Below are 15,346 nucleotides of genomic sequence, written 5' to 3'. Positions count from 1 at the left end.
TCTCCCGTAGAGCAGCTGGCAGTTACCCAAGAACTATATGAAACAGTGTTTTCAGGATCTCCAGTAACCAGTCACACATTGGACACAAGTTTGGAATTGGAGGAAAAGTTGAGACCGCAGCGAACATTGTAAGTTCCCCGGACCAGGGGTCTGGCGCCCCTCCCCACCCAGACCTCACAGACTGTCTTGCTGCCGGCTCCCTGAAAGGGGGGAAAAAAAAAACCTAAAAACAGCAATCTGCTGAGGGCAAGAAGGGAGGCTCAAACCAGCCTCAACTGCAGAATTAATTAACAAATTAATTAACTAACTTTGGGAGCTGGGGTGCTAAAGAAGGGCTGGGCTTCAAGAAGTGGGGGCACATAAAAGCGGGCACCCATTCCCAGACTCCAAAAAAGCCATTTTTTTTTCCCTTACATTTTGTCCCTTCTGGCTTCTCGCTGATCCCTTATCTTTTTGCATTTCAATAGTCCCCGGCAGGGGTGGAACTGAAGCGGCTGGAGAGTAATTATCAGACAATAGCCCAAAGCATATCTTTAAATGCTCTATTCTGACACTGACAAAACTTCCAGGCTGGGGAAAAACGTTTAAAAGAGACTCTTTTTTTTTTTTTCCTTTTTTCTTTTTCTTGATTTCTTTTCTACTTTTTTTTTTTTTTTTTTTTTTTTTTTTAAATCTAAAAGTAATATATGTGGTTATTTTCTATCAGAAAGCCCAGGTTGAGGGACTAGGCTGGGCTTGAGGGGAGACAAAGTACCTACAGTGTCTTTGAATTCCGTATTCACTACTGAAGGCCTCCACCCCCGTCTTTAATTGGCAACTCAGGCTGACCAAGGAATCTACCTGGAGAGGCCCCAGAGAGGAGAGAGGAGAAGGGAATAGTGCCCCTGAGAGACAACTGGAATTCTGAGGATTGGGAGAGTGGAGGGAGGCCCAGCTCAACTGGCAGTTCTCCTTCTGGGAATTCAGACCCCAGGGGCTGGAATTCAGATTCCAGCTTCAGTCAGCCACACCCCTGACAGGATCAGAGTCACCAGGAGAACTAAAGGCTCCATACCTCCTTACACTGGTGGGGGAGCTGCGGGCTGGACAGCGCCACCTGCTGGACAGGAGAGGAAAAGCACCAATTCTAAAGGCCTCATAGGAGGGTCTCATTCTCAGGAAAACTCCATACCCTCCCAATGAGACCTGGGCCTCACTAGACTGGGAAAATCTGACTAGGGTCGACCACATCTGAGGAGACCCACTCACAAAAAGGTTACAGAGAGGCAGAGCAAGAAACAGAAAAAACAACAGGGGAAAAATTCCGATCAACTAAATAGAACCTAAGTTAGAGGTCTAGAATAAGTTGAACTGAATAACAGAGGCCAGAAAACAAAGCCAACCAACAAGAAAACCACTAAGTAAAAGACAGAAAACAAGCTCCAAAATAAACTAATCAAGAGAATCAGATGCCTAGACAACTTAAGATAACAAGCCATACCAGGAAACACGAAAACATGGACCAGCCAAAGGAACAAACTAATAGCTCAGCTGAGACACAGGAGTGGAGGCAACTAATGCTAAATAAATTTGATGAAATGAAGGAAGATATAGCAAAAGAGCTGAAGGATATAAAGAAGACACTGGCTGACCATAAAGAAGAATTCATAAACTTAAAAAAACAAATGGCAGAACTCATGGGAATGAAGGCCACAATGGAGGAGATGAAAAACACAATGGAGGGACACAACAGTAGATTTGAACAGGCAGAAGAAAGGATCAGTGAACTGGAAGACAGGTCATTCAAATTCATACACACAAAAGAACAGATGGTGAAAAAAATGGAAAAGTATGAGCAGGGTCTTAGGGAGCTGAGTGACAACATGAAACACACAAATATACGTGTTATGGGTATCCCAGAAGGAGAAGAGAGGGGAAAAGGGGCAGAAAGAGTAATAGAAGACATAATCACTGAAAATTTCCCAACTCTTATAAAAGACAGAAAATTAGAGATTCAAGAAGTACAACGTACCCCAAATAGAATAGATCCCAATAGACCTACTCCAAGACACTTACTGGTCAGATTGTCCAATGTCAAAGACAAAGAGAGGATTCTGAAAGCAGCAAGAGAAAAGCAATCCATCACATACAAGGGAAAGTCAATAAGACTATGTACAGATTTCTCTGCAGAAACCATGGAGGCAAGAAGACAGTGGCATGATGTATTTAAGATACTGAAAGAGAAAAACTGCCAACCAAGAATTCTATATCCAGCAAAACTTTCCTTCAAAAATGAGGGAGAGATTAAAACATTTTCAGACAAACAGACACTGAGAGAGTTTGTGAATAAGAGACCGGCACTACAAGAAATACTAAAGGGAGCGCTACAGGCTGATAGGAAAAGACAGGAGAGAGAGAGTTGGAGAAGAGTGCAGAAATTAAGATTATCAGGAAAGGTAAAAGGAGAGGAAAAAATAAGATATGACATATAAATTCCAAAAAACAAAATGGTAGTAGAAAGTACTGCCCTTACAGTAATAACACTAAATGTAAATGGATTAAACTCCCCAATAAAAAGACACAGACTGGCAGAATGGATTAAAAAACAGGACCCATCTATATGCTGTCTACAAGAAACTCACTTTAGGCACAAGGACAAACATAGACTGAAAGTGAAAGGTTGGAAAAAGATATTTCATGCAAACAACAACCAGAAAAAAGCAGGAGTAGCTATATTAATATCAGACAAGTTAGACTTCAAAAGCAAAACAATTAAAAGAGACAAAGAAGGACACTATATATTAATAAAAGGGTCAATTCATCAAGAAAACATAACAGTCATAAATATTTATGCACCAAACCAGAATGTCCCAAAATTCATGAGGCAAACACTGCGATCACTGAAAGGAGAAATAGATACCTCTACAATAATAGTTGGAGACTTCAATACACCACTCTCATCAATGGATAGAACATCTAGACAGAGGATCACTAAAGAAACAGAGATGTTGAATTGTATGATAAATGAACTAGACTTGACAGACATTTATAGAACACTACATCCAACAACAGCAGGATACACTTTTTTCTCAAGTGCTCATGGAACATTCTCTAGGATAGACCACATGTTGGGTCACAAAGCAAGTCTCAACAAATTTAAAAATATTGATATTATACAAAACACTTTCTCAGACCACAATGGAATGAAGTTGGAAATAAATAAAAGGCAGAAGGTCAGGAAATTCACAAACATATGGAGGCTAAACAACACCCTCGTAGAAAACCAGTGGGTAAAGGAAGAAATTACAAGAGAAATTAGTAAATACCTCGAGGCAAATGACAATGAAAACACAACTTATCAAAACTTATGGGGTGCAGCAAAGGCCGTGCTGAGAGGGAAATTTATTGCCCTAAATGCCTATACTAAAAGAGAAGAGAGAGCAAAAATTGAAGAGTTAACTGCTCACCTGGAGGAATTAGAGAAAGAACAGCAAACTAATCCCAAAGCAAGCAGAAGGGAAGAAATAACAAAGATTAGAGCAGAAATAAATGCAATTGAGAACAGGAAAACAATAGAGAGAATCAACAAAACCAGAAGTTGGTTCTTTGAGAAAATCAATAAAATTGATGGACCACTGGCTAGGCTAACAAAAAAAAAGAGAGAGCAGATGCAAATAAATGAAATCAGAAATGGGAAAGGAAATATAACTACCGACCCTGCAGAAATTAAGGAGATAATGAGAAGATAATATGAGCAACTATATGCTAATAAACTAGACAACTTAGATGAAATGGACAACTTCCTAGAAAAGCATAAACAACCAACATTAACTCAAGAAGAAATAGATGACCTCAACAAACCAATCACAAGTAAAGAGATTGAGTCAGTCATCAAAAAGCTCCCAAAAAGGAAAAGCCCAGGACCAGATGGTTTCACATGTGAATTCCACCAAGCATTCAAGAACGAATTAGTACCAATCCTGCTCAATCTCTTCAAAAAAATTGAAGAAGAGGGAAAGCTACCTAACTCTTTCTATGAAGCCATCATCACCCTAATACCAAAACCAGGCAAAGATACTACAAAAAAAGAAAATTATAGACCAATTTCTTTAATGAATATAGACGCAAAAATCCTCAAAATACTCGCAAATCGAATCCAGCAGCACATTAAAAGAATTATACACCACGACCAGGTGGGATTTATTCCAGATATGCAAGGCTGGTTCAACACAAGAAAATCAATTAATGTAATACACCACATCAATAAATCAAAGCAGAAGAACCACATGATCATCTCGATTGATGCAGAAAAGGCATTTGACAAAATTCAACATCCTTTCCTAATGAAAACACTTCAAAGGATAGGAATAGAAGGGAACTTTTTCAATATGATCAAGGCAATATATGAAAAACCCACAGCTAACATCACAGTCAATGGGGAGAGACTGAAAGCTTTTCCTCTAAGATCAGGAACAAGACAGGGATGCCCACTATCACCATTGCTATTCAACATTGTGCTGGAAGTTCTAGCTAGAGCAATTAGGCAAGAAAAAGAAATAAAAGGCATCCAAATTGGAGAGGAAGAAGTAAAACTTTCACTATTTGCAGATGACATGATTCTATATGTAGGAAATCCAGAAAAATCTACAGCAAAGCTACTAGAACTAGTCAATGAATACAGGAAAGTAGCAGGCTACAAGATCAACACGCAAAAATCTGTAGTGTTCCTATAAACAAGTAATGTGCAACAAGAGGAGGAAATCAAGAAAAAAATCCCATTTACAATAGCAACCAAAAGAATCAAGTATTTAGGAATAAACTTAACCAAGGACACAAAAGACCTTTACATAGAAAACTATAAGAAACTGCAAAAAGAAATTGAACAAGACCTGAAAAAATGGAAGAACATACCATGTTCATGGATTGGAAGACTAAATATAGTTAAGATGGCAATTTTACCTAAACTGATTTACAGATTCAATGCAATACCAATTCAAATCCCAACAACTTACTTTACAGAAATAGAAAAACCAATAACTAAATTTATTTGGAAGGGTAAGGTGCCCCGAATAGCCAAAAATGTCTTGAGAAAGAGGAGTGAAGTGGGAGGTCTCACACTACCTGACTTTGAAGCATATTACAAAGCTACAATGCTCAAAACAGCATGGTACTGGCATAAGGACAGATATACTGATCAACGGAATCGAATTGAGTGTTCAGAAGTAGACCCTCACATCTATGGACAACTGATCTTTGATAAGGCAGTGAAGCCGAAGCAACTGGGAAAGAGCAGCCTGTTCAATAAATGGTGTTTGGAGAACTGGATATCCATTTCCAAAAGAATGAAAGAGGATGTCCATCTCACACCTTATACCAAAATTAACTCAAAGTAGATCAAAGACCTAAACATTAGCACCAAGACCATAAAACTCTTACAAGAAAATGTAGGGCAATATCTTAAAGATCTTGTGAAAAGAGGTGGTTTCTTAGACCTCACACCCAAGGCACGAGCAACCAAAGAACAAATAGACAAATGGGATCGCCTCAAAATTAAACACTTTTGTACATCAAAGGACTTTGTCAGAAAAGTCAAAAGGCAACCTACACAATGGGAGATGATATTTGGAAACCACATATCAGATAAGGGTTTAATATCCCGAATATATAAAGGAATCCTGCATCTCAATAACAGAAAGACAAACAATCCAATTAAAAAATGGGCAAAAGACATGAACAGACATTTTTCTGAAGAGGAAATACAAATGGCTCAAAAGCATATGAAAAAATGCTCAACTTCACTGGCTATTAAGGAAATGCAAATCAAAACCACAATGAGATATCATCTCACACCTAACAGAATGGCCATTATCTAAAAAACAGAAAATGACAAGTGCTGGAGAGGATGTGGAGAAAGAGGTACACTTATTCATTGTTGGTGGGAATGTAGAATGGTGCAACCACTCTGGAAGACAGTATGGAGGTTCCTCAGGAAGCTAAATATAGATTTGCCATATGACCCAGCTATTCCATTGCTGGGTATATACTCAGAGGAACTGAAACTTAAGACACAAACAGACATTTGTAAACCAATGTTTATTGCAGCATTACTCACAATTGCTAAGAGATGGAAACAGCCCAAATGTCCATCAAAGGACGAGTGGATAAACAAACTGTGGTATATACACATGATGGAATATTATGCAGCTGTAAGACAGAACAAAGACATGGATCATGTAATGTGGATGAACCTTGAGGACATTATGTTGAGTGAAGTTAGCCAGAAACAAAAGGACAGATTCTGTACGGTCTCACTAATATGAACAGACATTAATGAACAAACTTTGGGAGTTAAAAGCTGACAACACAGGCGACCAGGAGATAGAAAGAGGGCAGAGATCAGCCATTTGATGCTGCAGGACTACAGAATGTTTAGGATTGATTGCATAGATCCAGAAATAGATAGCATAATACTGTGTGATGGTAGCACATTACTGTAAGTACACTGAACAAAGATGTCTGTGAGTAAAGCTGAAAGAGGTGGGATAGGAGAATGCATGACACCAGAGGTAAAGATAGTGGATAAAGACTGGGACTGTATAACGTGCCAAAAACTGGAGTGGCCAATGACTGTTACTAAATATACAAATATAAAAATGTTTTTGCATGTGGGAAAGCAAATGAATGTCAACCATGTAGAAATTTGAAAAAGGGATGGTATTCAGGAAAAAACATAATCAAAGCAAACTGGAGTCTATGGTCAACAGTAACATTGTAATATACCTCCATTAAATGTAACAAAGGCAATACGCCAATGCTAAATGTATATGAGAAGGGGATATAGGGGAGTAATATGGGATTCTTGGTAGTGGTGTTATTTGCTGTCCTTAGTAGTATATTGTATTGTATGACATGTTATTTTTCTTTTTATCATTTTTTCCTATTGCTTAAAAAAAAAAAAAAAAAAGTTTCTTGTAGTAATCAGTATGTTCAAATGCTGATTGTGGTGATAAATGTACAACTTTATGATGACACCATGAACAACTGATTGTACACTGTGGATAAATGTATGGTATGTGAATATAACTCTATAAAATTGTAGGAAAATATACATATAGGAGTAAAAGTGTTGGAGAAAACATGGTGAGAGGGATGATGCCTCACTAATATGGACTAACTACAATGTGTGAACTCAGAATTGAATCTTAGAACATAGCCTAACGTGGACACAATAATTGTAGTAGTCCCTAGATTGTAAGCTCTTACAGCAGTTAACTCTATCCCTGAATTGTAAGGCCTATCTCTAAACTTTCAGATGCTGATCCCCTAGCGTATGTTGTCACAAACATTGGGACTGGCGGTTTGATGTGCTGAGCCCTCAAGCATGGGACTTGCCCTTATGAAGCTCATTACCACAAAGGAAAGTCTAAAGTTGTATGTAATGGTGCTTGAGAGTCTCCCCCTGAGTGCCTCTTTGTTGCTCATATGTGGCCCTCTCTCTCTCTAACTGAGCCATCTCGACAGGTGGACTCGCTGCCCTCCCCCCTACGTGGGACCCGACTCCCAGGGTTGTGGATCTCCCTGGCAACGCAGAGTATGACTCCTGGGGATGAGTGTGGACCCGGCATCGTGGGACTGAGAGTATCTTCTTGACCAAAAGGGGGATGAAAAATAAGACGAAATAGTTTCAGTGGCTGAGAGATTCCAAATGGAGTCGAGAGGTCACTCTGGTGGACATTCTTATGCACTATATAGATAACACCTCTTAGGCTTTAATGTATTGGAATAGCTAGAAGTAAATACCTGAAACTACCAAACTCCAACCCAGCAGTCTGGACTCCTGAAGACAATTATATAATAATGTAGATTACAAGGGGTGACAGTGTGATTGTGAAGACCTTGTGGATCACACCCCCTTTATCTAGTGTATGGATGAGTGGAGGACTGGGGATAAAAACTAAAGGACAAATGGGGTGGGATGGGGGGATGATTTGGGTGTTTTTTTTCACTTTTATTTTTTATTCTTGTTCTGGTTCTTTCTGATGTAAGGAAAATGTTCAGAGATAGACTGTGGTGATGAACATATAACTATGTTATCATACTGTGGACAGTGGATTGTATATCATGGATGATTGTATGGTGCGTGAATGTATTTCAATAAAACTGAATCTAATAAAAAAAAAAATACTACTTTTCTTCAGTTTACACAGTAATTTCATTCCTAAGAATGCAGTCTATATTAAAAGCATGCAAAACTATTTTGGTGTATAAATAAAACAATATTAAGTTCTAGACTCAGGTAAGTATAAACAAGATTTTCACTTAACATGAATGGCCAGTGGGACAGTCTAAAGTCATTTGGGTTATGGGATCATTTTTTGTTTATGTGGGACAGTCTTGAGTAATGTGAGACATCTAGCATTCCTGCACCTATCCACTAAATACCCAATCATTATGACAACCAAAAAAATGCCTCCGTAACTAATTTTCCATTGATTCATCCCTGTCAGAAACTACCGTTCTAAAGATAAGCTAATTCAAATTAAAGCTGAATTTAAATAAAGCTATAAAATGATCTGAAAGATACTTTCCTGATTACATAATAAACTGAACTCTAAACATTTTACATATAAGATGTGAGAGCAAAGTATTAGGAGTTACTTTTAAACTTTTATTGGCTATATAAAATATGTCAAGATCCCCTTGAGGTATACATTTTAATCCACTGAAAATGGGACCATGTGTCCATTCCTGAAGTGCAAGTAGAGTTCAATGTTAGGAACTCTGTTAACGTGATTTAATTTCACTGGAAGAAAACCCCATATGCTCATCTCCACTGATGCCTCCCAAATAAAAAAGGCATAACTCAAAACTTTTCCACTTTTAGATTTCAAAATTACAAAAATATTACAGAAAGTGCCCATACATCCCTCACTCCACTTCTTCTAATGTTAACATCTTATATAACTATAGTACAGCTACCAAAAATAGCATTGGTCCATACTGTAACTAGAGCCTTATTCAAAATTCACCAGTTTTTCCAATAACATCTTTTCCCATTCCAGGATCCTATCCACAATCTCACATTGCATTTAGTTATTTCCTTAGACTCCTCCAATCTATGATGGTTATGTGGTCTTTTTTGTGTGTGTCTTTTATAATATCGGCAGTTTTAAAGAATACTTAGTAATTTTCTAGACTATAGAAATTTAGAATTGTCTAATGTTTTCTCATGATCAGAATAAGATTATTCATTTTTGACAATACCACAGAAATGAAATTGTGTTCTTCTTAGTGCATTATATCAAGGGGTTCATCTCAATATATCCTATTACTAGTGATGTCAACCTTGATCACTTGATTAAGATGGTATCTTTCGGGTTTCTCCACTGTAAAGTTACTAGTTTTCTCTCAGTAAATATTTGGAGGAAGATACTTTGTAATATGAAAACACTTATTTCTCCTCAACCTTGGCCAGTAATATTAGCATCCATTGGTGGAGCTTGTCTGCAACAATTATAACTATGGTATTCCTAATAGTGATTATCTATTTCCCTCATTCTGTGAGAAGGAATCTGAACAATTTTTCATATGTTTGAAGGTCATTATTATGCATATTTTTGTGTGAATTCTGTGCATATCTTTTCCCCATTTTTTTCTATTAGGTTTTTGATCCTTTGACCCCCAATTTATAAGAGATCTTTATTTATTAGGAGTATTAACAATAGCCCTTTATCTGTGAAATGTATTGCAAATACTTTTTCCCAGGTTGTTAATTGTTTTTGACTTTGTTTTGGGTATATTTGTCATGCAATTTTAAAATGCAGTCAAATTGATCAATCTTTTCTTTTATTTCCTTTCTAATACCAAGGTTAAAGAGGAATTCTTCATTTTTTACATATTAATCCCTGGTCCATTTTTGTTTATTCTTCTGTGTGGTGTGAAACACAGATCTAATTATCTTTTAACAAATGGCTACCAAATTGTCCCAGCATCATTTATTAATAAGTCCATCTTTATCCCCAATGATTTGACATCCAATGTTTGTTAAACAATAAATTCCCGTATGTATTTGGGCCTAATTCTAGATTTTCTATTCCATTCCACTGTTCCACTTGTCTATTCACATGCCAATACCACATTTTTAATTACAGAGGCTTTGTATAGCATATTCTAATGTCTAGTAGGGCATTTCTCCCCTTATACTTTTTCTTTTCCAGTGTTTTCCTGGCTATTCCTACATGTTTGTTTTTCCAAATGAACTTAAGTATCAACTTGTCTAACTTCACAAAATAGTTACTGTTATTTCTATTAGAACTGCTTGAATTTATATATCAATTTAGGGGGTACTGACATATTTCGAAGTTTGAGTCATTCTATTTACATACAAGGGATGTCTTCCAATTTTTTCAAAAGTCTACTGCCGCGTTTTCAAAGAGCATTTAAAAGTTTTTCTCTTATCGGTATGGCACATTTCTTGTTAAAATTTTTCCCCACATATTTAATTTTTTGTGGTTGCTATTATAAATGAGGTTTTCTCTAACTTTATACTTATTATTTGTGTATGTGGCAGCAATTAATTTTTGTGTGTTAATTTTATATCCTGCTACTTTACTAAATTCTTTTATTGTTTGGGTTAAATTTTATCATTGATTCTCTGGGATTTTCCAGTTATACTATCATATCAACTGCAATTTAAGACAGTTGTCTTCTGCTTATGCCCACTCTCATGCCTGTAATTGATTTCTCTTGACTGACTACATAAGCTAGTAATTCTAATACACTGTTAAATAGGAGTAGAGATAGCAAGTATCCTTGCCTTGTCCCTGATATTAGTGGAAATCTCTTTAATGTTTCTCCATTAAATAAGATATTAGCTTTAGGATGAACGTATATTCCTTCATGATAATATTCTTTATAAAGGGAAAATAGATAAATACATTCTTTTTTTTTTTTTTTCATTTTTATTGAGATTGTTCAGATACCATACAATTATCCAAAGATCCAAAGTGTACAATCACTTGCCCCTGGGTACCCTCATACAGCTGTGCATCCATCACACTTAATTTTTGTTCAATTTTTAGAAACTTTTCATTACTCCAGACAAGAAATAAAGTGAAAGATGAAAAAAGAAAAAAAGAAAAGGAAACTCTAAACCTACCCTATCCCTAACCAACGCCCCCTCAATTGTTGACTCCTAGTATTGATATAGTACGCTTGTTACTGTTTATGAAAAAATGTTGAAATACTACTAACTGTAGTATATAGTTTGTAATAGGTATATAGTTCTTCCCTATATGCCCCTCTATTATTAACTTCTAATTGTATTGTCATACATTTGTTCTGGTTCATGAAGTGATTTCTAGTATTTGTACTGTTGATCATGGACATTGCCCACCATAGGATTCAGTTTTACACATTTCTATCTTTTGACCTCCAACTTTCCTTCTGGTGACATATATGACTCTGAGCTTCCCCTTTCCACCTCATTCATACACCATTCGGCGCTGTTAGTTATTCTCACATCTTGCTACCAACACCCCTGTTCATTTCCAAACATTTAAGTTCATCCTAATTGAACATTCTGCTCATACTAAGCAAGAGCATCTACATTTCTTCCACAAGGCAGGAGGGAGAGTCAAAGAAGGTAAAGAGGCAAAAGAGGAAACAAAAATGACAGCTAGGAAGCAGCAAAAGGAAAAATAACCTTAAATCAAAGTAGAATAAAGAACCAGACAATACCACCAATGTCAAGTGTTTAATATGCCTCCCCTATCCCCCCCTCTTATCTGCATTCACCTTGGTATATCACCTTTGTTACATTAAAGGAAGCATAATACAATGATTCTATTAGTTACAGTCTCTAGTTTATGCTGATTGGATCCCTCCCCCAATCCCTCCCCATTTTTAACACCTTGCAAGGCTGACATTTGCTTGTTCTCCCTCGTAAAAGAACATATTTGTACATTTTATCACAATTGTTGAATACTCTAGATTTCACCAAGTTACACAGTCCCAGTCGTTATCTTTCCTCCTTTCTTGTGGTGTCTCACATGCTCCCCATCTTTCTCTCTCAACCGTATTCATAGTTACCTTTGTTCAGTATACTTACATTGTTGTGCTACCATCTCCCAAAATTGTGTTCCAAACCACACACTCCTGTCTTCTATCACCCTGTAGTGCTCCCTTTAGTATTTCCTGTAGGGCAGGTGTCTTATTCACAAAGTCTCTCATTGTCTGTCAGAAAATATTTTGAGCTCTCCCTCATATTTGAAGGACAGCTTTGCTGGATACAGGATTCTTGGTTGGTGGTTTTTCTCTTTCAGTATCTTAAATATACCACACCACTTCCTTCTTGCCTCCATGGTTTCTGCTGAGAGATCCGCACAAAGTCTTATTAAGCTTCCTTTGTATGTAATGGATTGCTTTTCTCTTGCTGCTTTCAGGATTCTCTCTTTGTCTTTGACATTTGATAATCTGATTATTAAGTGTCTTGGCGCAGGCCTATTCAGATCTCTTCTGTTTGGAGTACGCTGCGCTTCTTGGATCTGTAATTTTATGTCTTTCATAAGAGATGGGAAATTTTCACTAATTATTTCCTCTATTATTGCTTCTGCCCCCTTTCCCTTCTCTTCTCCTTCTGGGACACCAATGATACGTACATTATTGTACTTTGTTCCATCCTTGAGTTCCCGGAGACGTTGCTCATATTTTTTCATTCTTTTCTCCATCTGCTCCTTTGCGTGTAGGCTTTCAGGTGTTTTGTTCTCCAGTTCCTGAGTGTTTTCTTCTGCCTCTTGAGATCTGCTGTTGTATGTTTCCATTGTGTCTTTCATCTCTTGTGTTGTGCCTTTCATTTCCATAGATTCTACTAGTAGGTTTTTTGAACTTTTGATTTCTGCCGTATACATGTCCAGTGCTTCCTTTACAGCCTCTATCTCTTTTGCAATATCTTCTCTAAACTTTTTGAATTGATTTAGCATTAGTTGTTTAAATTCCTGTATCTCAGTTGAAGTGTACGTTTGTTCCTTTGACTGGGCCATAACTTTGTTTTTCTTAGTGTAGGCTGTAATTTTCTGTTGTCTAGGCATGGTTTCCTTGGTTATCCAAATCAGGTTTTCCCAGACCAGAACAGGCTCAGGTCCCAGAGGGAAGAAATATTCAGTATCTGGTTTCCCTGCGGGTGTGTCTTAGAAAATTGCTCCACCCTTTGATGCCTCGGGTCACTGTGCTTTTCTGCCCAGCAGGTGATGCCTGTTAGCCTATAATTCTTGACTGGTGTGAGGAGGTATGGCCGTGTTCCCCCAGGCTCCGGGGTCTGGTTCTCGATAAATACATTCTTAACATAATAAAATGTATACATCACACCAAAATCCAACATCATGCTTAATGATGAAAATTTAGAAGCATTCCCATCAAAGATCAAGGGAAAGAAAGAATCTCCAATATTATTCAACATTTTTTTAGAATTAACTGCTAATGAATTTAACCCACTGAAGGAAATTAGGAGGTATTAATATCAGAAAGGAAGAACCAAGCACCATCATTTACAGATTATGTAATTAAATGCTTGGAATATCCAATTTAAGATTACAGTTTGTAAATTTTTGGTTTTCAGTTTGAAAAGTAACTGTTTCTTACCTAACTATTCAAGTATTACTGTTCATAATTTGTTCATATTAAATTAGAACCCAGGACTTGATGATTTTTAGGCCTAATGTTCCTTTCTCCACACCATATTTCATTTTAACACATCATTTCTATTGGAAACAAAAATTGTAAATTAACAAATATTTAATTAATATTATGTACAAGGTAATGGCCTTAGCTCAGTTAAGTATATAATACAGTAATGCATATACATTAAGCCTGAAATTCCCAATGTTATAATGAAACCTATAATTTTGGTGCTTGTGCTTCTTCTGCACCAAATTTTGCTGTTCAAACTATGTTGTTAAAAGAAAGGACAGTGATAGCCTTTCAAGAAGAAGATGAGAGTAGAAACTTCGAAGGAGTATGAGGGGAGTTTCCAAATTGCTAATAATTCTTATTCTTGTGATTTCACGGTTCTGTTCATGATGTGATAATTCCTTGATTATATACTTAAGATTTGTGCACTTCCCTGTATACGTTATACTTTAATCAAAACAAAACAGGCCTCAGGCCTCATCCTGCTTCTTTGGTTCGGTTCTCCGCTCTCTCTTTGGTTCTGGTTCCCCTCTTGGCACTGCCATGCCTTGCTCTGAAGAGACCCCCGCCATCTCCCCCAGCAAGCGCGCCAGGTCTACGGAGGAGGGGGTCATGCGCATCCGCTTTGCCCGGCTCTCGGAGCACGCCACGGCCCCGACCAAGGGGTCAGCACGGGCGGCAGGCTATGACCTGTACAGTGCCTATGATTATACAGTACCACCCATGGGGAAAGCCCTTGTGAAAATAGACATTCAGATAGCCCTTCCTTCTGGATGTTATGGAAGAGTAGCTCCACATTCTGGCTTGGCTGCAAAACACTTCATAGATGTAGGAGCTGGTGTCATAAATGAAGACTATAGAGGAAATGTTGGTGTTGTGTTATTTAATTTTGGCACAGAAAAGTTTGAAGTGCAAAAGGGTGATCGAATTGCACAGCTGATTTGTGAACACATTTTTTATCCAGAAATAGAGGAAGTTCAAGCTTTGGATGTCACTGAAAGGGGTTCAGGAGGTTTTGGTTCTACTGGAAAAATTTTAAATTTATGCCAAGAACAGAAAACATACTTCTAGGCCTTAAAATCACTTTTACTTAAAATGTTTTGGTGTTCATGCTCCTGTAAACTTAACAGCCTTAACCTCTAAAAAAAATCTAGTTTTCTTAAGATCAAGGAAACCTCTGGTGGGATCGCACAGAAACTTTCTTGTGTTTTTCTGCTAATCTATTGTCGTATGTAAATCTGCTTTAGTACCCTAAAACAAGCAGTTTCTTTTTCAGTTCATTTTATGTATAAATGTATATCTATTGGGAAGTGTGTATTATTTAATTCACTAAATGCTACCCCTTCAGCAACTTATTTTACTTTAATTGCTTTATGAACCATAAACAATGTCTTATTCAGTAAACTTGAATTCTTTCAAAAATATAAATTATTGCATAAACTGAACTAAAAGATAATAAAAAGGAGAGGTTAAAGTTAAAAACTAAAAAATAAAAAATAAAAAAATAAACACAGGAGGCGGGGCAAGATGGCAGACTGGTGAGCTGTATGTTTTAGTTACTCCTCCAGGAAAGTAGGTAAAAAGCCAGGAACTGCGTGGACTGGACACCACAGAGCAATCTGTCTTTGGGCATACTTCATACAACACTCATGAAAACGTGGAACTGCTGAGATCAGCGAAA

The 15,346-nt window shown here is 37.2% G+C and overlaps 2 protein-coding genes across 2 annotated transcripts in view; one reads left to right on the top strand and one right to left on the bottom strand.

Annotated features, from left to right (window-relative positions):
- CUL5 (cullin 5) overlaps positions 1–15,346 on the bottom strand; it is a 163,341-nt gene that overhangs the window by 50,708 nt on the left and 97,287 nt on the right. The window lies entirely within an intron of this gene.
- On the top strand, positions 14,209–14,736 carry LOC119535879 (deoxyuridine 5'-triphosphate nucleotidohydrolase, mitochondrial-like). Its single transcript, XM_037838273.1, has one exon. It carries the CDS (start codon positions 14,209–14,211, stop codon positions 14,734–14,736), a length of 528 nt encoding a protein of 175 aa, XP_037694201.1.

Source organism: Choloepus didactylus, chromosome 6, assembly GCF_015220235.1.
Source record: "Choloepus didactylus isolate mChoDid1 chromosome 6, mChoDid1.pri, whole genome shotgun sequence".
NCBI classification, from domain to species: Eukaryota; Metazoa; Chordata; class Mammalia; order Pilosa; family Megalonychidae; genus Choloepus; species Choloepus didactylus.
The sequence above is the reverse complement of the archived record's forward strand: the minus strand, read 5'-3'. Positions and strand labels throughout refer to the sequence as shown.

What these genes read in the sequence shown, in the direction of transcription:
- LOC119535879 (XM_037838273.1), top strand. Translation starts at nt 14,209, where the DNA reads ATGCCTTGCTCTGAAGAGACCCCCGCCATCTCCCCCAGCAAGCGCGCC.